This window comes from Procambarus clarkii, chromosome 73, assembly GCF_040958095.1.
Source record: "Procambarus clarkii isolate CNS0578487 chromosome 73, FALCON_Pclarkii_2.0, whole genome shotgun sequence".
In the NCBI taxonomy this organism is placed as follows: domain Eukaryota; kingdom Metazoa; phylum Arthropoda; class Malacostraca; order Decapoda; family Cambaridae; genus Procambarus; species Procambarus clarkii.
Window position 1 is genome coordinate 18,997,785 of NC_091222.1, and position 17,411 is coordinate 19,015,195.

A 17,411-nucleotide genomic window follows, 5' to 3' on the forward strand; every position below is an offset into this window, starting at 1 on the left:
GTCAGTCCCGGATATGACAATCCCTCAACTGCCACTTCACAGGTAGGTTAACACCACAGTGTTCATCCGGGGGCGACTCACAGCTGCTGCAGCAAACACTTGGAGACAAGACGACTGCCTTGGGTAGACTGACTCAACTTCCATTACAGCAGTCCCAGGTCGCCTCTGTAATCAGACACGTCATCAGTAACAGGGACACACTAAAGCACCTCACTTACTGGCTTAGACACAAACGCCCGACGTATCCATTCCATAGATGGCGTTGCTGTCTAAGCTCCACCTCACCAGAGGTCAGCAGAGGCTGTGTTACGAGCTAATCAGGACTGGAAACTAGCCCTTGTGGCCAGTACACATCGTCCTCACCAGGTGTCGTCGTCCATTTGGAGGGGGTTTCGGGAGCTGACCCACAGATGGCGTGGTCGTCACTGCTCCAGGCTCGGACGCTGGATTCGGGTCCGTAACAGGGCCTGACGAACCTGTTAAGAGAAAATGCCTCTCTCTTTACCGACGTGCCCCGACGACACTAGAGTGTAACGCACGAGGTAGAGGTGAGGGACGCCAGGCCCATCAAACAGAGCGCTCTTAGGGTCAGCCCAGAGAAGCGAGAAGGAGGTGGAGTATCTCCTTGAGAACGACTTTGCAGAGCCTAGGAACAGTGAGTGGAGTTCCCCATGCTTGTTAGTGAAGAAAAGCGATGGTACATTCCGCTTTTGTACAGACTACAGAAAGGTGAACTCCATCACTGTGGCAGATTCCCACCCCATGCCAAGGGTGAGTGATTGCATCGACCAGGTGGGTAGTGCAAGATATGTATCCAAGGTCGATCTGCTCAAGGGGTACTGCCAACTACATCAACTGGTCAACTACATATTTGACCAGTTGATTATGGTAAGGTTTGAGATGTTGAGTAACTTGACTTTAGCAAACCTGTTTGAGATGTTTGAGTAACTTGACTTTAGCAAAAATGATACAGTGCAACATGAAAGACTGATTAAAAAGATAGAGGCTCACGGTATTGGGGGTATAATAATATAGTATAATCACAAGTTGGATTACAGCATGGCTATACCTAAGGAAATAAAGCAATTATAATTGGAGTCATATTTTGTCAGAGAGGGAAAATGTTGAAAGTGGCCTCAAGACTCTGTCCTGGGACTCTGTCCTCTTGTCTATTATTCATAATATATATAAATGATTTAGATTTAGGTTTGAGCAGCAATTGCAAATTAGCCAATGAATAAAAAATCTGTATTGTAATAAACACGGAATAAGACTCACTATCACTTCATGACGATCTACATAGCGTGTGAAGTGGTCAAAAGATTGGTAGATGCAGTTTACTGCTGACAAATGAAAGGTTTTAAGGTTAGGTAATGATGATAGAGTTAAAAGATAGGAGTTAAATGATGTTGTAATAAAATGCAACTAATATATGACGGCTATATTTGAGACAAGATACTATGGAGAATTCATTTAGTTATTCAAGTTTATCCGTTCAGGGTGGCTTGCCATGCGTTCTAACCATTTGACATAATATACTAAATAAAGCCATTTATAATAAATATAGTCAAACAGATATAGAACACTTGATGTCCATACTTAACGGTGTCTCTACTCTCATGTTCCAGGGGATGCGTCCCTAAGAAATAGTTTTGAGTCTGTCTTTTATCAGCAAAGTGAAGGAGACCTTGGTTTTATTTGTGATTTAGTTATATTTAGTCCTGGAGAATAATTTTTTATCCATTTTGGTCTCCTGACTGGTGTTTTAAAAATTATTGGATATAAGTTTTACAGGGAAAGAGAAATTAGGTGACGTAGGAACATTTCAATAGCTAATTGCAACCATTTACAATAGCCATTTTGTATAGCTAACTATTGTAAATCAATATTAGTAGTAATTGGTGTCAGAATTTCCGACAATTGATTTAGGAATTGGTTCATAATGATCAAAAATGTTTTGCTTATTTTTATTACGAAAGAATATAAAGTAATACATGATCTCAGAAAATTTCACTTCACCAACTGAGTCCTCTGAGTTAAATTACCTAATTTCCTATATTCATTGAAGACTCCATTATGGCAGAGAACCTAATTATTTTGCCTGCCTTCATGAGGCAAAAGTGATTCAATTTATTACATCTCTCAAATTAATCAGATGAAAAACAACAAAATTAGACAGCAGATAAAATGTCAGTTCTAAGTGGACACGTAATTAATGCTGGAAGTTAGTAGTGAGCAGCAGGACTGGAACACTGGGTCTCCTCGAGTATTACAAGGAGGCAGCAGTAGTCATGCCACGCTGGGTCCCCACGATACAAGAGGGAAGGAGGCCGCAGTAACAATGCTACACTGGATCTCCACGAAACAAGAGGGAAGGAAGCAGCAGTAACAATGCTACGCTGGGTCCCCCCTCGATACAAGAGGGAAGGTAGCAGTAACAATGCTACGGTGGGTCCCCACGAGTTTATACAAGGGGGAAAGAGGCCTCAGTAGCAATGCCACACTGGTTACCACGGTTCCTCATCATCTTGATGTAACCTTCATCGCCCAGAGTTGTGCCCCAAGAGTTCTTCACCAGCCAGTAGTCAGTTCCGTCCTCCGTAGTGCCATAACCCACAACCAGAACACCGTGGCCAAGATTCGTTGAACTACATTCTGGCTCGTCATAAACACCTGTAATATATATATTCATCCTTCAATAATACAATATTTAACAAATTATTTGTTCAGAAACTCATAATTCCTACAAAATAAATGAGATTCCGAATTTAAAGGCATTAAATTAAATGGAAGAATAAATACTGTTACAACGTGGGAATTGTCGATATGGTGAGTGAGACGCGCCACCCCATTGACATGATTGTGTGTATACGTGGACACACACAGTGTGTGTGAACATGACACTTTCTGGTAGAAAACATGATGAATACTTAACGCACTATGAGAAAGAAAGTATGATATATATTCAAAGACTTTAGAAAACACAGCAGATCTAAGAAAGACCTGAGAATCGTTGAACAATAAAGGTCTCATACAATAAAAACAATTTATATACACTCATGATGCACATTTCACGTTTATATGAGCATGCATATATATACTGATCACCTGCAGTAAAATGTGATCTATGTATACATTTACAATAAAAAAACTAACCATGATGGTAAAACTGGATTGACCCGTGTGAGGCATCAATGGCAACAGATACTGGTCCAACTGTGGCAACAGCTTTCTTCAGTGCATCTTCACTTCCCTCGCGAATATGAACAAAGCCAGTCACTTTAGCACCAGATTCTTGTTGTTTATATTGACACTTTCCTTCCTAATAGAGTAAGGTTACAATATTATTATGTACAAAAATATGAACAACACATATGTACATTATATATAAATGTGTAATATTTGCCTATAATATAAGCAAATATGTTATGCAAATGCTTATCATTCTATCTGTTAAAAAGTTTAAAACCAGTTTTAAATATGTAAAATATAATTATCATTAAATGTGTATTTACCTTGATATATGGATAAAAATCTTCAGTGTCAATCACAAAAAAGCAAATATTACGAACTCTGTTGACCAAACCACACACAGACTGCAATATTTGCGGACTCCTCATCAGCTAATATTACAAACTACTCACTGTTTAAAAGTTCAAGACCACATCCCAGGTAAAATATAATAATCATGAAACGTGTATTTACCTTCTTGTAAGGATAAGAATCTTCAGTGTCAATCCCACCATTGTCCTCAATGTACTTGAAGGCAGCGGTCATCAGTCCACCGTCACAGCCACCATTGCCGTACTTGGTGGAACAGTCAATCAAGTTCTGCTCAGAAAGGCTCACCAGCTTACCCGTCTGGCGGAAGTGTTGACCTTCCAGTGACCCGGTCTGTGGACCACACAAACATTACTTTGTAAAACATCATCAAAACTTGTAAGTTCTTTATATGATCATTATTAATATATGAGAAAATGTTAATATTTGCTCATATATCAATATTTTTATATAATAATAATAAAACCATTACAAATGAACTTCCAAGATGTCATTAATGTTCTATATTAATAACTATAAATAGGAATCATTAGATTAAGAATTACATTACAAACAAAATAAGTTAGATGATAATACTCACAGCTGAGAAGGCCCAGCATGATCCACATTTTCCTTGGTCTTTTACTGGGGTGACTGCTCCCTTCTTTCTCCAGTCAACAGTCTTGGGAAGGATAACATCATCTTCCGGCTCAATGTATGTGGAACCATTGTACATGCTGTTTAATCTGTATCTTTCGGTGTGGTTCGTATGGAAACCTGCCATTGTTGACAAAAACTCCGTCTGAAGCTGCAAGAAATATTACATCACGTAAGTCACTGGGCAATAAGGGTTATTTAACAAATGAGTTTTGTTGTTCTGAGTGGAATCATGATGCAGACAATACACAATGAGAAACCATTAACGTGATGCATCAACCAAAAAAATCAGTAGGAACCATGAGGAGAGGTTCGAATCCTCTGAAAACCAGATGATTCAGTTTAATCCCAGGTTGCAATGATTTTGACCATGTTCCGGTGCCTAGAGCGTGCCTGTGAGGATCCATCGCATAGGATAGAATCCTCTTCATTGAGGATTCTATCTTCAATCCTACTGATTTTTTCATGCAAATGTTTACTCGTTAGAGGTTCATCCTACTTACCATGTCACCAAACTTGTTCATCCTGAGCCTGTATGACTTGTGTCCTGTTGCATACAGCTTATTGTGTGCAGCAATCTTGAGTCTATTTTCCATATAGATGTTCATGCGGAACGAGTCTTCAACATCAGTGGCGTATTTCTTGTCATGTTCAATCTAAAAAAATATTTTTTGATTATTACACTATTTCTTCTCCCAATCTCGGGAGGCAAGAAAAATGATTTTAAGAATATATGAAGTTAAATATATGTAATACAGTTGTTACAAGCACAATAATTTTTCAGATAAATACATCAGCAACGGCTTTTAATGACATAAACAATGACAAGAAGTTGGCAAGGAACGCTTTAGTTCACCACTAGTAGCATCCATCACCCCTGACTTTACTGACTGCACTCAATAAATCTCTTCACCGACCTCGACACTGAAGTGACCAGTGATACCAGCGAATTTGAAGTCAAAACAAATATAACTTCTTTATTTGCAAGAATAGTCTTTACATGAAACCTGGTACGCTGTCATATTGTTCGCTCATTAATTTTTAACCTAATGTAAAACGATGGCAACTGTTACACTATTATCCCCTAAAACATGTTAAAGCTTTCTTCTTAAAGAACTCTTAAAAATAATTAATGTTGGTAACGTTCTTACCTTAAATGTCTCCCACTCTTCCTGCACAACAGAAGAGTAAGGTACTGCAGATATTGCGGCAAGAGCGGCCACCAACACTGATGCTGCCAAGTACTTCATCTAGTGGGAAAGAAAAAATAAGTATCATAATAGTAACAATTTCAATAATAATTAACATCACTTTAGTCTCATAACAGACTGATGCGACTGTAACACGTTGGAAATGACAGAACAATTTTCAAAGACTTTCACAAGTGAATAGTAATTTTCACAAGTGAATAGTAATCTAGAACCAAAAATATTAATATTTTTTTTCAACAGAAGCACGTTTTCTAATTTTCGATTTTGTTTTGAATGCAATTTGATGTTAAACAATTGTAATTATTATTATAATTGCTATGATATAGACCATAAATCAGTATAATAATTTAAATGTGAGAACATAAATCCCATTAATGATAATACTCAATGTATTATTGAGTATTACCATGTTAATACTCAATCCTCCACTTACCTTGCCTGGAATTCTGGCCGACGTTGATTGAATGACTAACACTGCTGCTCGATAATGACAAACATATACACTTAGTGAGGACGCGCAGGCGGGGCAGAGGTGAGATGGATCAGGGTCAGAGGTGAGCAACTGAAAAGTGGTGTTTCTCGCTCTTTGAAACCTTCGCAGAATTTATTGCTCTCGTGGCGTTAGTTTTGCTGCTGGACTTTGAATACGTTCTAATTTATCAATATATTTTTTCTCAATATGGAATGTAATATTCTTGTACAGGATGGTACAATATGTAGTGGGTATACTCTTTAGTTGTACGCTGTTAAATGGTTTACTAGTGACTGTAGTAGAGAATGGTTCACTAATGTATGGTACACTAGTGAATGTACAAGAGAATGGTTCACTAATGAATGGTACACTAGTGAATGGTACCCAAGTGAATGGTACCCAATTGTATGGTATAATGTAGAATAGTACAATAGTGAAAGGTATCCAAGTGAATGGTACCCAATTGAATGGTACACTGTAGAAGCGTACACTAGTGAATGATTTTCTCAGTTCCAACCAAGAAACAAAAAATAATAGCGGTACCCAGTAAAGGAAAAAAATATTGGTGGTACCCAGTGAAGGAAAAATAAAAGTGACACCCAGATAAAGAAAAATAATATATTAACACTAATATAAGTATATAATAGCGGTTCCCACTAATAAAAGTGTAACGTCTATTGTGGGAAAGTTACATAAATCGATAATTGCAAATACAACTCAGTCTTCATCTATAAAAACATAAATTAATAAATGATTAGCAACATGGTTTTACTAATTACCGTTCATGTTTAAAAAGTTTGCTATCATTTTATTCCAGCACAGTCGAGGCAGTTAATAGTGGTAAGTGGTTGATAGTAGTGATGTTGTGTACCTTAACTTTAGCAAAGTTTTTGATACAGTGCCACATGAAAGACTGATTAAAAAGATAGAGATTCATGGTGTTGGGGTGCTATATTAAGTTGGAATAGGGTATAGCTATACCAAAGGAAACAGAGAGTTAAGTTTCCACTCACCAGAAAGGGAAAATGTTATAAGTGGAGTGCCTCAAGGATCTGTCCTGGGACCTCTGTTGTATATAATATATATATAAATGATTTAGATTCAGGTTTGAGTAGCAACATTTGCAAATTTGCCGATGATACGAAAATCGGTAGGGAAATTAATTCGGAGGAGGACTCGCTATCACTTCAAGTTGATCTAGATAGGGTTTTGAAATGGTCAAAGGATTGGCAAATGCAGTTTAATGCTGATAAATGTAAAGTTCTGAGGCTAGGTAATGATGATAGAGTTACAGGATACGAGCTAGATGGTGTTGAGATTGCGAAGTCGGATTGCGAAAGGGATCTGGGAGTTATGATTAGTAAGAATTTAAAACAAAAGGATCAATGCATGAATGTTCGTAATAAGGCGAATAGGACACTGGGATTTATTAATTGAAGCGTTAGTAACAAGTCACCTGGTGTGGTTCTTAAGCTATATCTTAAGAACATAAAAACAAAGGCAACTGCAGAAGGCCTATTGGCCCATACGAGGCAGCTCCTATTTATAACCACCCAATCCTACTCATATACATGTCCAACCCATGCTTGAAACAATCGAGGGACCCCACCTCCACAATAAGAACATAAGAACAAAGGCAACTGCAGAAGGCCTATTGGCCCATACGAGGCAGCTCCTATTTATAACCACCCAATCCCACTCATATACTTGTCCAACCCGCGCTTGAAACAATCGAGGGACCCCACCTCCAGCACGTTACGCGGTAATTGGTTCCACAAATCAACAACCTGTTACTGAACCAGTATTTACCCAAGTTTTTCCTAAATCTAAACTTATCCAATTTATACCCATTGTTTCGTGTTCTGTCTTGTGTTGATACTTTTAATACCCTATTAATATCCCCTTTGTCATGTCCATTCACCCACTTGTAAACCTCTATCATGTCACCCCTAACTCTTCGCCTTTCCAGTGAATGCAACTTAAGCTTTGTTAATCTTTCTTCATATAATTAAACAATTAGAAAAACTAAAACCAAACAATTCCCTAGGGCCGGATGAAGTGTTTACCAGAGTGCTTAAAGAATGCAAAGAGGAGCTTTCCGAGCCACTGTCTACCATATTTAATAAATCAATAAAGTCAGGCAGAGTGCCAGAGTCATGGAAGGTAGCTAATGTGGTACCAATTTTTAAGAAAGGAGATAGATCACTTGCGTCACACTATCGGCCAATTAGCCTAACGTCTATTGTGGGAAAGTTACTTGAATCAATAATTGCAAATACAATTCGTCTCCATCTTGAAAAACATAAATTAATAAATGAGTCGCAACATGGTTTTACAAATGGCTATGTTGCGACTCATGGACTTGACTCCATTTATACTAACTCTCTGTTCCCTTTGGTATAGCCATGCCCTAATCCAGCTTAATATACCACCCTCAATACCATGAGCCTCTATCTTTTTAATCAGTCTTTCATGTGGCACTGTATCAAAAGCTTTGCTAAAAGGTACACAACATCACAATCCTTACCACTATCAACTATGCTAGAATAAAAAGATAACAAATTTGTTAAACATGAACGGCCATTTATAAAACCATGTTGCGACTACTCAATTATTAATTTATGTTTTTCAAGATGAAGACGAATTTTATTTGCTTTTATAGATTCGAGTAACTTTCCCACAATAGACGTAGGCTAATTGGTCGATAGTTAGACGCAAGTGTTCTATCTCCTTTCTTAAAAACTGGTATCACATTAGCAGCTTTCCAAAACTCTGGCACTCTGCCTGACTCTATTGACTTGATTTATTAAATATGGTTGACAGTGGGTCACAAAGCTCCTCTTTGCATTCTTTAAGCACCCTGGCAAACACTTCATCCTTGATCATTTTGCCAATTCCTTTCTCCCACAAACACATACTTTTATTACCTCCTTCCTCCAAATCAATTCCCATACCTCTATCTACTAACAGTTTAAACCCAAACAAACACTTCTAACCACTTCTTCCAACGAGTTCGCATTTGATTTGCAATATCTTTCCAGCCGGCAATTGACACCAATTGCCCTCGACATCCATTCATTTCCCACTCCCTTTCTTGGAAGAATGCCACATATGATCGGGATTCCTCCCTTGCTCCTAACTAATTCAATGGCTGTCCTGAATCTAATTTACACAAAACTTAATTGACACAATTATGTTGTGTCCACTAACATCGTCCACCATTATGTTGTTTCCACTACGGTGAAAATATCAGTGTACTCCTTAATCATGACTCCACATCCTGGCTTTCCGTCCTTTGTTACCGAGCCATCACAACAAACATCGAAAGTTTTAATTTGGGTATTCTTCTACTTATCAATCATACATTACTTTCATCTATCCGGACTCGTATATACTTTCTTCCTTTTACAAGGGGAGCAATGGTTATAGGTTAGGAATTGTCTCCAAAGAATTCTCAAAGAATTACTCATTATTGCTGTCTAAGATAATTAGACGAGCCAAAACTAAATACTATGAAGATAAATTTACCCAAATAAAGAGCAACATTAAACAAACTTGGAGAACAATTTCTCAAATATTGGGATCAAAGAAGTCTTTAAATAACAAACCGACTCTCCTGTCTAATAACGATGGTCAGCTTTCAGCCTCTGATTCTGCTACTGAGTTCAATAGGTTCTTCTCTTCCATTGGTTCATCCCTTGCAAATGATATTCCATCTTCCAGTACAGACATTAATGACTATCTTTCAGGTAACTATCCACAGTCTCTGTACCTAAAGCCTATTAATTCCACTGACGTCAATTAGATAATCCTTTCCCTTAAAACCAAGTCTGGTGTCAGTCGGTCAGGTGAAGTCAGTCGGTCAGGTGAAGTCAGTCGGTCAGGTGAAGTCACAGTGAGAGGTTGTGTTAACCGGAGCTCCTGAGTGTTGTTATATTATCATAGCAATATGGAAGTTGTAGTGAAGGACCTGGTGACTCTAGTGGGAGCCCTGAGGACAGATTTGGACTCTCTGCGGGAGGAGGTGCGTCAGCTTAAAAAACAACGAGAAGTAACGAAGGAGGAGACCAGCAGTAAAGGGACCTCGTCTTGGAGAGTTGCGAAAGACAGGGGCCTTAAGAAGACTTTGATAAAGCCGCCTTCAAACGCCATAGCAACTTCAAATTCATTTGACGTTTTGGAGGACGAGTGCTGTGGAGAGACTGTGGATCGCGCAAAAGGGAAAGCAACGAAGAGAAAGGAAGCGCAGGCCCCTCAGAAAGTAAAGGAAGTACCTAAGCAAACATTAGTTGTGGGAGATTCCCAGATAAGGTATTTGGATAGAACGTTTTGTGCTAGAGATAGGGGGAACAGGTTAAGGGTTTGCTATCCCGGAGCTGGCATTGGTGATATTATAAACAACATGAATGATATTATGGCTGGTAATGGGAACAATCCCATTATTTGCATTAGCGTGGGAGGAAATGATGTTGGTCGAGTCAGGAGTGAGGAACTGATTCAGAGGTATAAAACAGCCATAGAGTTAGTTAGGAGCAAGGGAGGAATCCCGATCATATGTGGCATTCTTCCAAGAAAGGGAGTGGGAAATGAATGGATATCGAGGGCACTTGGTGTCAATTGCCGGCTGGAAAGATATTGCAAATCAAATGCAATATCTTTCATAGACAACTGGGAACACTTCTATGGAAGAAATGAAATGTATGCTCGTGATGGGGTGCATCTATCGAGAGCTGGGGTTGTTGCTGTTGCGAACTCGCTAGAAGAAGTGGTTAGAGGTGTTTGTTTGGGTTTAAACTGTTAGTAGATAGAGGTATGGGAATTGATTTGGAGGAAGGAGGTAATAAAAGTATGTGTTTGTGGGAGAAAGGAATTGGCAAAACGATCAGGGAAAGAGAAGGTCCGCAAAATAACAATTCACTTAGGGTATATTACACTAACAGTAGAAGTCTAAGAAATAAAATTAACGAATTAAATGCTCTTGTCTGCACAGAAAAAATAGATATTATTGCACTTACCGAAACGTGGATGAATGTAGAAAATAGAGAACTATTAGCTGAATATCAAATATATGGATTTAAACTATTTCACACAGATAGATATATTAGACGAGGAGGTGGAGTAGCCATATATGTTAGGGACAATTTGAAATGTAGTCTCAAAGAGGGAATCAAAACAGAGCCACACACAGAAACTATTTGGATTGAATTAAACGAAAAAGCTAATAATATTATAATAGGAGTAATATATAGGCCACCAAATTTAGACAGAATGGAAGCAAAGCATCTATGGGATGAAATATCTAGACCATCTAGATGTAACAGTATTTATGTCATGGGTGACTTTAATTTTAGCGGAATAAACTGGTTGAACAAAACAGGGAATAGTGAAGCAGAAGATTTTCTAGAATTAATTGACGATTGCTTTCTTACGCAACACATTAAGGAACCAACACGGGAAAATAATATTTTAGATTTAGTGTTAACTAACAGGGAAACGCAAATTAATGACATCGAAATAGGGAGTGAGCTAGGGAGCAGTGATCACAAAGAAATCAGATTTAGCATAGAATGGAATAGACCAGTAGGAGAAAATTCTGTTAAAGTGCCAGATTTTCGAAAAGCTGATTTTAATAGCCTAAGAAATTTTTTGGGTCAATTTGATTGGAAAGGCTTGGGTATGGGGTGTGGGCCGGTCTTGGAGCGAGACATGAACCCAGCGATAGGTGACTTAAATGGGGATTTCGATGTGGATTCAATATATAACTTATTTAAGAATATTCTAAACAAAGCACAGGAACGTAGTATACCATACAAATTGAATAGATCGTATACTAATGACCCAAAGTGGATAACAAAGAATTTGAAGAACCTTATAGGTAAAAAGAGAGCTTGGTACAAAAGGATTAAAAAAGGGGAGGTCACTTTAGAACAGGAATTCGTACAACTGGTTAGAAATGTTAAAAAAGAGATAAGGAAAGCAAAAAGAAACTATGAAGTTCGCATAGCAGGGCAAGCAAAGACAAATCCTAAAGGTTTTTTTCAGTTATATCGTACTAAGACTAGGGAAAGGATAGGTCCATTAAAAACTGAGACAGGTCAAATAACAGATAGTGATGAAGAGATGAGTAGTATTTTAATAAATATTTTGTATCTGTATTTACTAAAGAGGAACTTAACAATATGCCTTCAGCCGAACAAGTCTATGTGGGTGGGGACGAGGACAGGTTGACGAGTTTAGCAGTTACCAGGGAGGATGTTCTTAAACAAATAGTAAAACTCAAACCAAACAAATCCCCAGGGCCGGATGAAGTGTTTGCTAGGGTGCTTAAAGAATGCAAAGAGGAGCTTTGTGACCCACTGTCAACCATATTTAATAAATCAATAGAGTCAGGCAGAGTGCCAGAGTTTTGGAAAGTTGCTAATGTGATACCAGTTTTTAAGAAAGGAGATAGATCACTTGCGTCTAACTATCGACCAATTAGCCTAACGTCTATTGTGGGAAAGTTACTCGAATCTATAATAGCAAATAAAATTCGTCTTCATCTTGAAAAACATAAATTAATAATTGAGTCGCAACATGGTTTTATAAATGGCCGTTCATGTTTAACAAATTTGTTATCTTTTTATTCTAGCATTGTTGAGGCAGTTGATAGTGGTAAGGATTGCGATGTTGTATACCTTGACTTTAGCAAAGCTTTTGATACAGTGCCACATGAAAGACTGATTAAAAAAATAGAGTCTCATGGTATTGGGGGTGCTATATTAAGCTGGATTAGGGCATGGCTATACCAAAGGAAACAGAGAGTTAGTATAAATGGAATCAAGTCAGAGTGGGAAAATGTTGTAAGTGGAGTGCCTCAAGGCTCTGTCCTGGGACCTCTGTTGTTTATAATATATATAAATGATTTAGATTCAGGTTTGAGTAGCAACATTTGCAAATTTGCCGATGATACGAAAATCGGTAGGGAAATTAATTCGGAGGAGGACTCACTATCACTTCAAGTTGATCTAGATAGGGTTTTGAAATGGTCAAAGGATTGGCAGATGCAGTTTAATGCTGATAAATGTAAAGTTCTGAGGTTAGGTAATGATGATAGAGTTACAAGATACGAGCTAGATGGTGTTGTGATTGCGAAGTCGGATTGCGAAAGGGATCTGGGAGTTATGATTAGTAAGAATTTAAAACAAAAGGATCAATGCATAAATGTTCGTAATAAGGCAAATCGGACACTTGGATTTATTAATCGCAGCGTTAGTAACAAGACACCTGGTGTGGTTCTCAAGCTATATCTTGCTCTAGTTAGGCCCCATTTAGATTATGCAGTTCAGTTTTGGTCGCCATATTATAGAATGGATATAAATTCACTTGAACGTGTCCAGCGTAGGATGACTAAGTTAATTCCCCAAATTAGAAATCTTTCATATGAAGAAAGATTAACAAAGCTTAAGTTGCATTCACTGGAAAGGCGAAGAGTTAGGGGTGACATGATAGAGGTTTACAAGTGGATGAATGGACATAACCGGGGGGATATTAATAGGGTATTAAAAGTATCAACACAGGACAGAACACGAAACAATGGATATAAATTGGATAAGTTTAGATTTAGGAAAGACTTGGGTAAATACTGGTTCAGTAACAGGGTTGTTGATTTGTGGAACCAATTGCCGCGTAACATTGTGGAGGTGGGGTCCCTCGATTGTTTCAAGCACGGGTTGGACAAGTATATGAGTGGGATTGGGTGGTTATAGAATAGGAGCTGCCTCGTATGGGCCAATAGGCCTTCTGCAGTTACCTTTGTTCTTATGTTCTTATGTTCTTATGTGCCCTTGAGGAGATACCAACTTTAATTTACAAAAAAGCCTCCAGATCTTTAGCCCCTGCTATTGCTTTGCTCTTCAACAAGTCACTTGAACTCCAAACCTTCCCAGATATTCTAAAAAAAGCGAGAGTAACGCCTGTCCACAAATGTGGTAATCTCACAGATGTTAACAACTACAAACCTATATCTATCCTGCCAAACTTGTCAAAAAATTTTGAAAAACTAATCTATAAGCAGCTTTACTCATATCTAGCCAAACTCAATATACTTAGCCCTTGCCAATATGACTTCAGACCCAAAAAAAGCACTAACGATGCACTTATTAGTATGCTTAACTCGATTCATACAGCTCTTGATAAAAATGAGTTCTCTGTTGGGTTGTTTGTGGACCTGCGTAAAGCTTTTGACACTGTCAACCACCAAAACCTTCTTCTTAAATTACATCATTATGGAGTCAGAGGACACTCCCTACAATACCTCAAATCCTACCTTACTGACAGGCTCCAATATGTTTCTGTGAATAATACAATTTCTCCCACCCTACCCATCAACATTGGTGTTCCCCAGGGCAGCATACTTGGCCCTCTCCTCTTTCTCATCTACATTAATGACCTTCCAAATGCCTCCCAACACCTCAAACCAATTCTATTTGCTGACGACACAACCTTCATTTACTCCAGTCCTGATCCCCTTGCTCTAAATGCCACAGTAAATACTGAGCTAAATAAAGTCCATCTGTGGCTAACTGCCAACAAACTCACCCTTAACATTGACAAAACCTTTTATATTCTGTTTGGCAATAAATCCTCTAATCAAATAAATCTCAAAATAAACAATACCCAAATTTGTAACAAATTAGATGGCAAATTCCTTGGCATTCTCATTGACCACAAGCTTAATTTCCAGGGACACATTCTAAACATATCAAAAAAAGTTTCAAAAACTGTGGGCATTCTTTCTAAGATCAGATATTATGTACCACGCCCTGCCCTGGTGACTCTCTATTACTCCCTTATCTATCCATATCTCAACTATGGTATTTGTGCTTGGGGCTCTACTACCCAAAATCACTTACGTCCTCTAATTACTCAACACAAAGCTGCTATTAGGACAATATCCAATTCTGGCCCCAGACATCACTCGGTACCCCTACTTAAATCTCTGAAAATGTTAAACATTAAGTCACTGCACATTCTCTCATGTGTATTATACATATATAAAACGCTAAACTATAATGCCAATCCTGATCTCAAAAGCTTCATAGAAGGTTGTATCAGAACCCATGAGCATCACACCAGAAATAAATACAGTTTTGATATTCCTAGAGTACGACTTAATCAAACTAGAAATGCTCTACAAATCAAGGGGCCCAGAATGTGGAATGACCTTCCCAACCATGTTAAAGACTGTACCTCTCTCAACCAGTTTAAGTTAAAAGTGAAGCTATACCTAATAAATTCCCTGTAACCTACCTTACCCTTCTATTGTCAAACAATGTCTGTTTTTTTCTTTAAAGAGCGCTGTTTGTCGACATAATTGTATTTGTGCTGCTTTTTCATCTATGTTTTCATTTCTTGTTTTCATTCTACTCATTATGCTCAATTAGTATTAAGCTTGTCATTTAAGTTTATCATGCCCGAAACGCTTTGCGTAATAGTGGCTTTAGGCATTGTATGTACTAGCTATACCTATAAGTTAAACAATCCTTGTAAATATTTATTGTATGTATGTACCTTACCTAAATAAAATTGTATTGTATTGTATTGTATTGTATTGTATTGTAATGTTCATATCACACGCTAATGAAATACATACTTAAGAATATTAGAACAAAGGAAACTGCAGAAGGTCTATTGGCCCATACGAGGCAGCTGCTATTTATATCCACCAAATCCTACACAGATACATGTCCAACCCACGTTTGAAACAATCCAGGGACCCCACTTCCACCACGTTAAGCGGTAATTGGTTCCACAAATCAACAACCCTGTTACCGAACCAGTATTTACCCCAAGTCTTTCCTAAATCTAAACTTATCCAATTTATACCCATTGTTTCGTAATCTGTCTTGTGTTGATACTTTTAATACCTTATTAATATCCTTTGTTATATCTATTCATCCACTTGTAAACCTCTATCATGTCACGTCTAGCTTCGCCTTTACAGTGAATGCAATATCAGCTTCCTTAATCTTTCTTCATATAAAAAAATTCTAATCTGGGGAATTAACTTTGTCACCTTACGCTGGACACGTTCAAGTGAATTTATATCCATTCTATAGCACGGCATAATCTAAATGGGGCCTAACCAGAGCAAGATATAAGAACATGGGAAATAAGGTAAATGCAGAAGGCCTATTGGCCCATACGAGGCAGCTCCCATTTATAACCACCCAATCCCACTCATATACATGTCCTACCCACGCTTGAAACAATCGAGGGACCCTACTTCCACCACGTTATGCGGTAATTGGTTCCACAAATCAACAACCCTGTTACCGAACTAGTTATTACCCAAGTATTTCCTAAATCTAAACTTATCCGATTTATATCCATTGTTTCGTGTTGTCTTGTATTGATACTTTTAATATCCTATTAATATCCCCTATGTTATGTTCGTTCATCCACTTCAATTAGTAAATCCCTGTGTCCTATTTGCCTTATTACGAACATTCATGCATTAATCCAATCATGCATTCATGCCAGTGTGATTTGGTATCCAATTTAGGGAGATTGACAGCCCTAAATTGTGTGCTTCTTGTCATATATGTTGGATTTCTATAATGAGTTGTATATTATTTCTGTACTGGCTGGATAACAATGCACAATAATTGATAACAATTGATAATAATGGATAACATTAAGGAACCAACGCGTGAAAAAATTATTTTAAACTTAGTGTTACGCAAAGTAATAACATCGAAATAGGAAATGAGCTAGGGAACAGTGATCACAATGAAATCAGATTTAACATAGAATGGAATAGAATTTTAGAAGAAAATTCTGTACCAGATTTTTTAAAAACTGATTTTAATGGCCTAATCTTTTTGAAATAGATTGGAAAGTCCTAGGCGTTGAGGGGGGGGGGGGGGGGGGGAGGGGAACCGGAATTGGAGTGATACATGAACCCAGCAATGGGTGGTGTGAAAAGGGATTTTGATGTGGATTAAACATATAACTTATTATAAAATATTTTAAGCAAATGGCAGGAACGTAGAAATATAAATTAAATAGATCGAATGATAATGACCGGAAATGTATAACAAAGGATCTGAAGAACCTTACAAGCAAAAAGGGAGCTTCGTACAAAAGGTTTAGGAATAGGGGAAGTCAGTTTAGAACAGGAATTCGTTTAACTCGTAGGCAATGTTAAAAAAAGAGGTAAAGAGTGCAAAAAGAAACTATGAAGTTTTCATGGCAGGGCAAGCAAAGACAAATCCTAAAGTTTTTTTTTCAGCTATATCGAACAAGTATTATGGAAAAATAGGTCCAGTAAAAACTGAGACAGGTCAGATAACTGATAATGGCAAAGAGATGAGTAGAATTTTGAATCAATATTTTATTTCTGTGCATACTAAAGAGGACATTATGCCTTCAGCTGAATAGGTCTATGTGGGTAGAGAAAAGGACAGGTTGACTAGTATAGCTTTTACCAGGATGAATGTTATTAAATAAATAGTGAAACTCCTTTTTTGGGGAAAGGCTTCAGGAGT

At 37.8% G+C, this 17,411-nt stretch overlaps 1 protein-coding gene across 1 annotated transcript; it reads right to left on the minus strand.

The window, feature by feature from the left end:
- Positions 1 to 2,464: 2,464 nt before the first annotated feature.
- Positions 2,465 to 5,447, minus strand: LOC138356590 (procathepsin L-like). The gene is made up of 6 exons (XM_069312777.1): positions 5,349 to 5,447; positions 4,701 to 4,853; positions 4,142 to 4,348; positions 3,706 to 3,894; positions 3,157 to 3,322; positions 2,465 to 2,673 (listed from the first exon to the last, which is right to left on the minus strand). The coding sequence occupies exons 1-6, from the start codon at positions 5,445 to 5,447 to the stop codon at positions 2,465 to 2,467; spliced, it is 1,023 nt and encodes a 340-aa protein (XP_069168878.1).
- Positions 5,448 to 17,411: the final 11,964 nt, after the last annotated feature.

Coding starts and splice junctions, on each gene's coding strand:
- LOC138356590 (XM_069312777.1), bottom strand. CDS start 5,447: ATGAAGTACTTGGCAGCATCAGTGTTGGTGGCCGCTCTTGCCGCAATA. Junction 3,323..3,705: donor ATTCTTATCCTTACAAGAAG/GTAAATACACGT, acceptor TTACTCTATTAG/GAAGGAAAGTGTCAATATAA. Junction 2,674..3,156: donor AATCCAGTTTTACCATCATG/GTTAGTTTTTTT, acceptor TATATATTACAG/GTGTTTATGACGAGCCAGAA.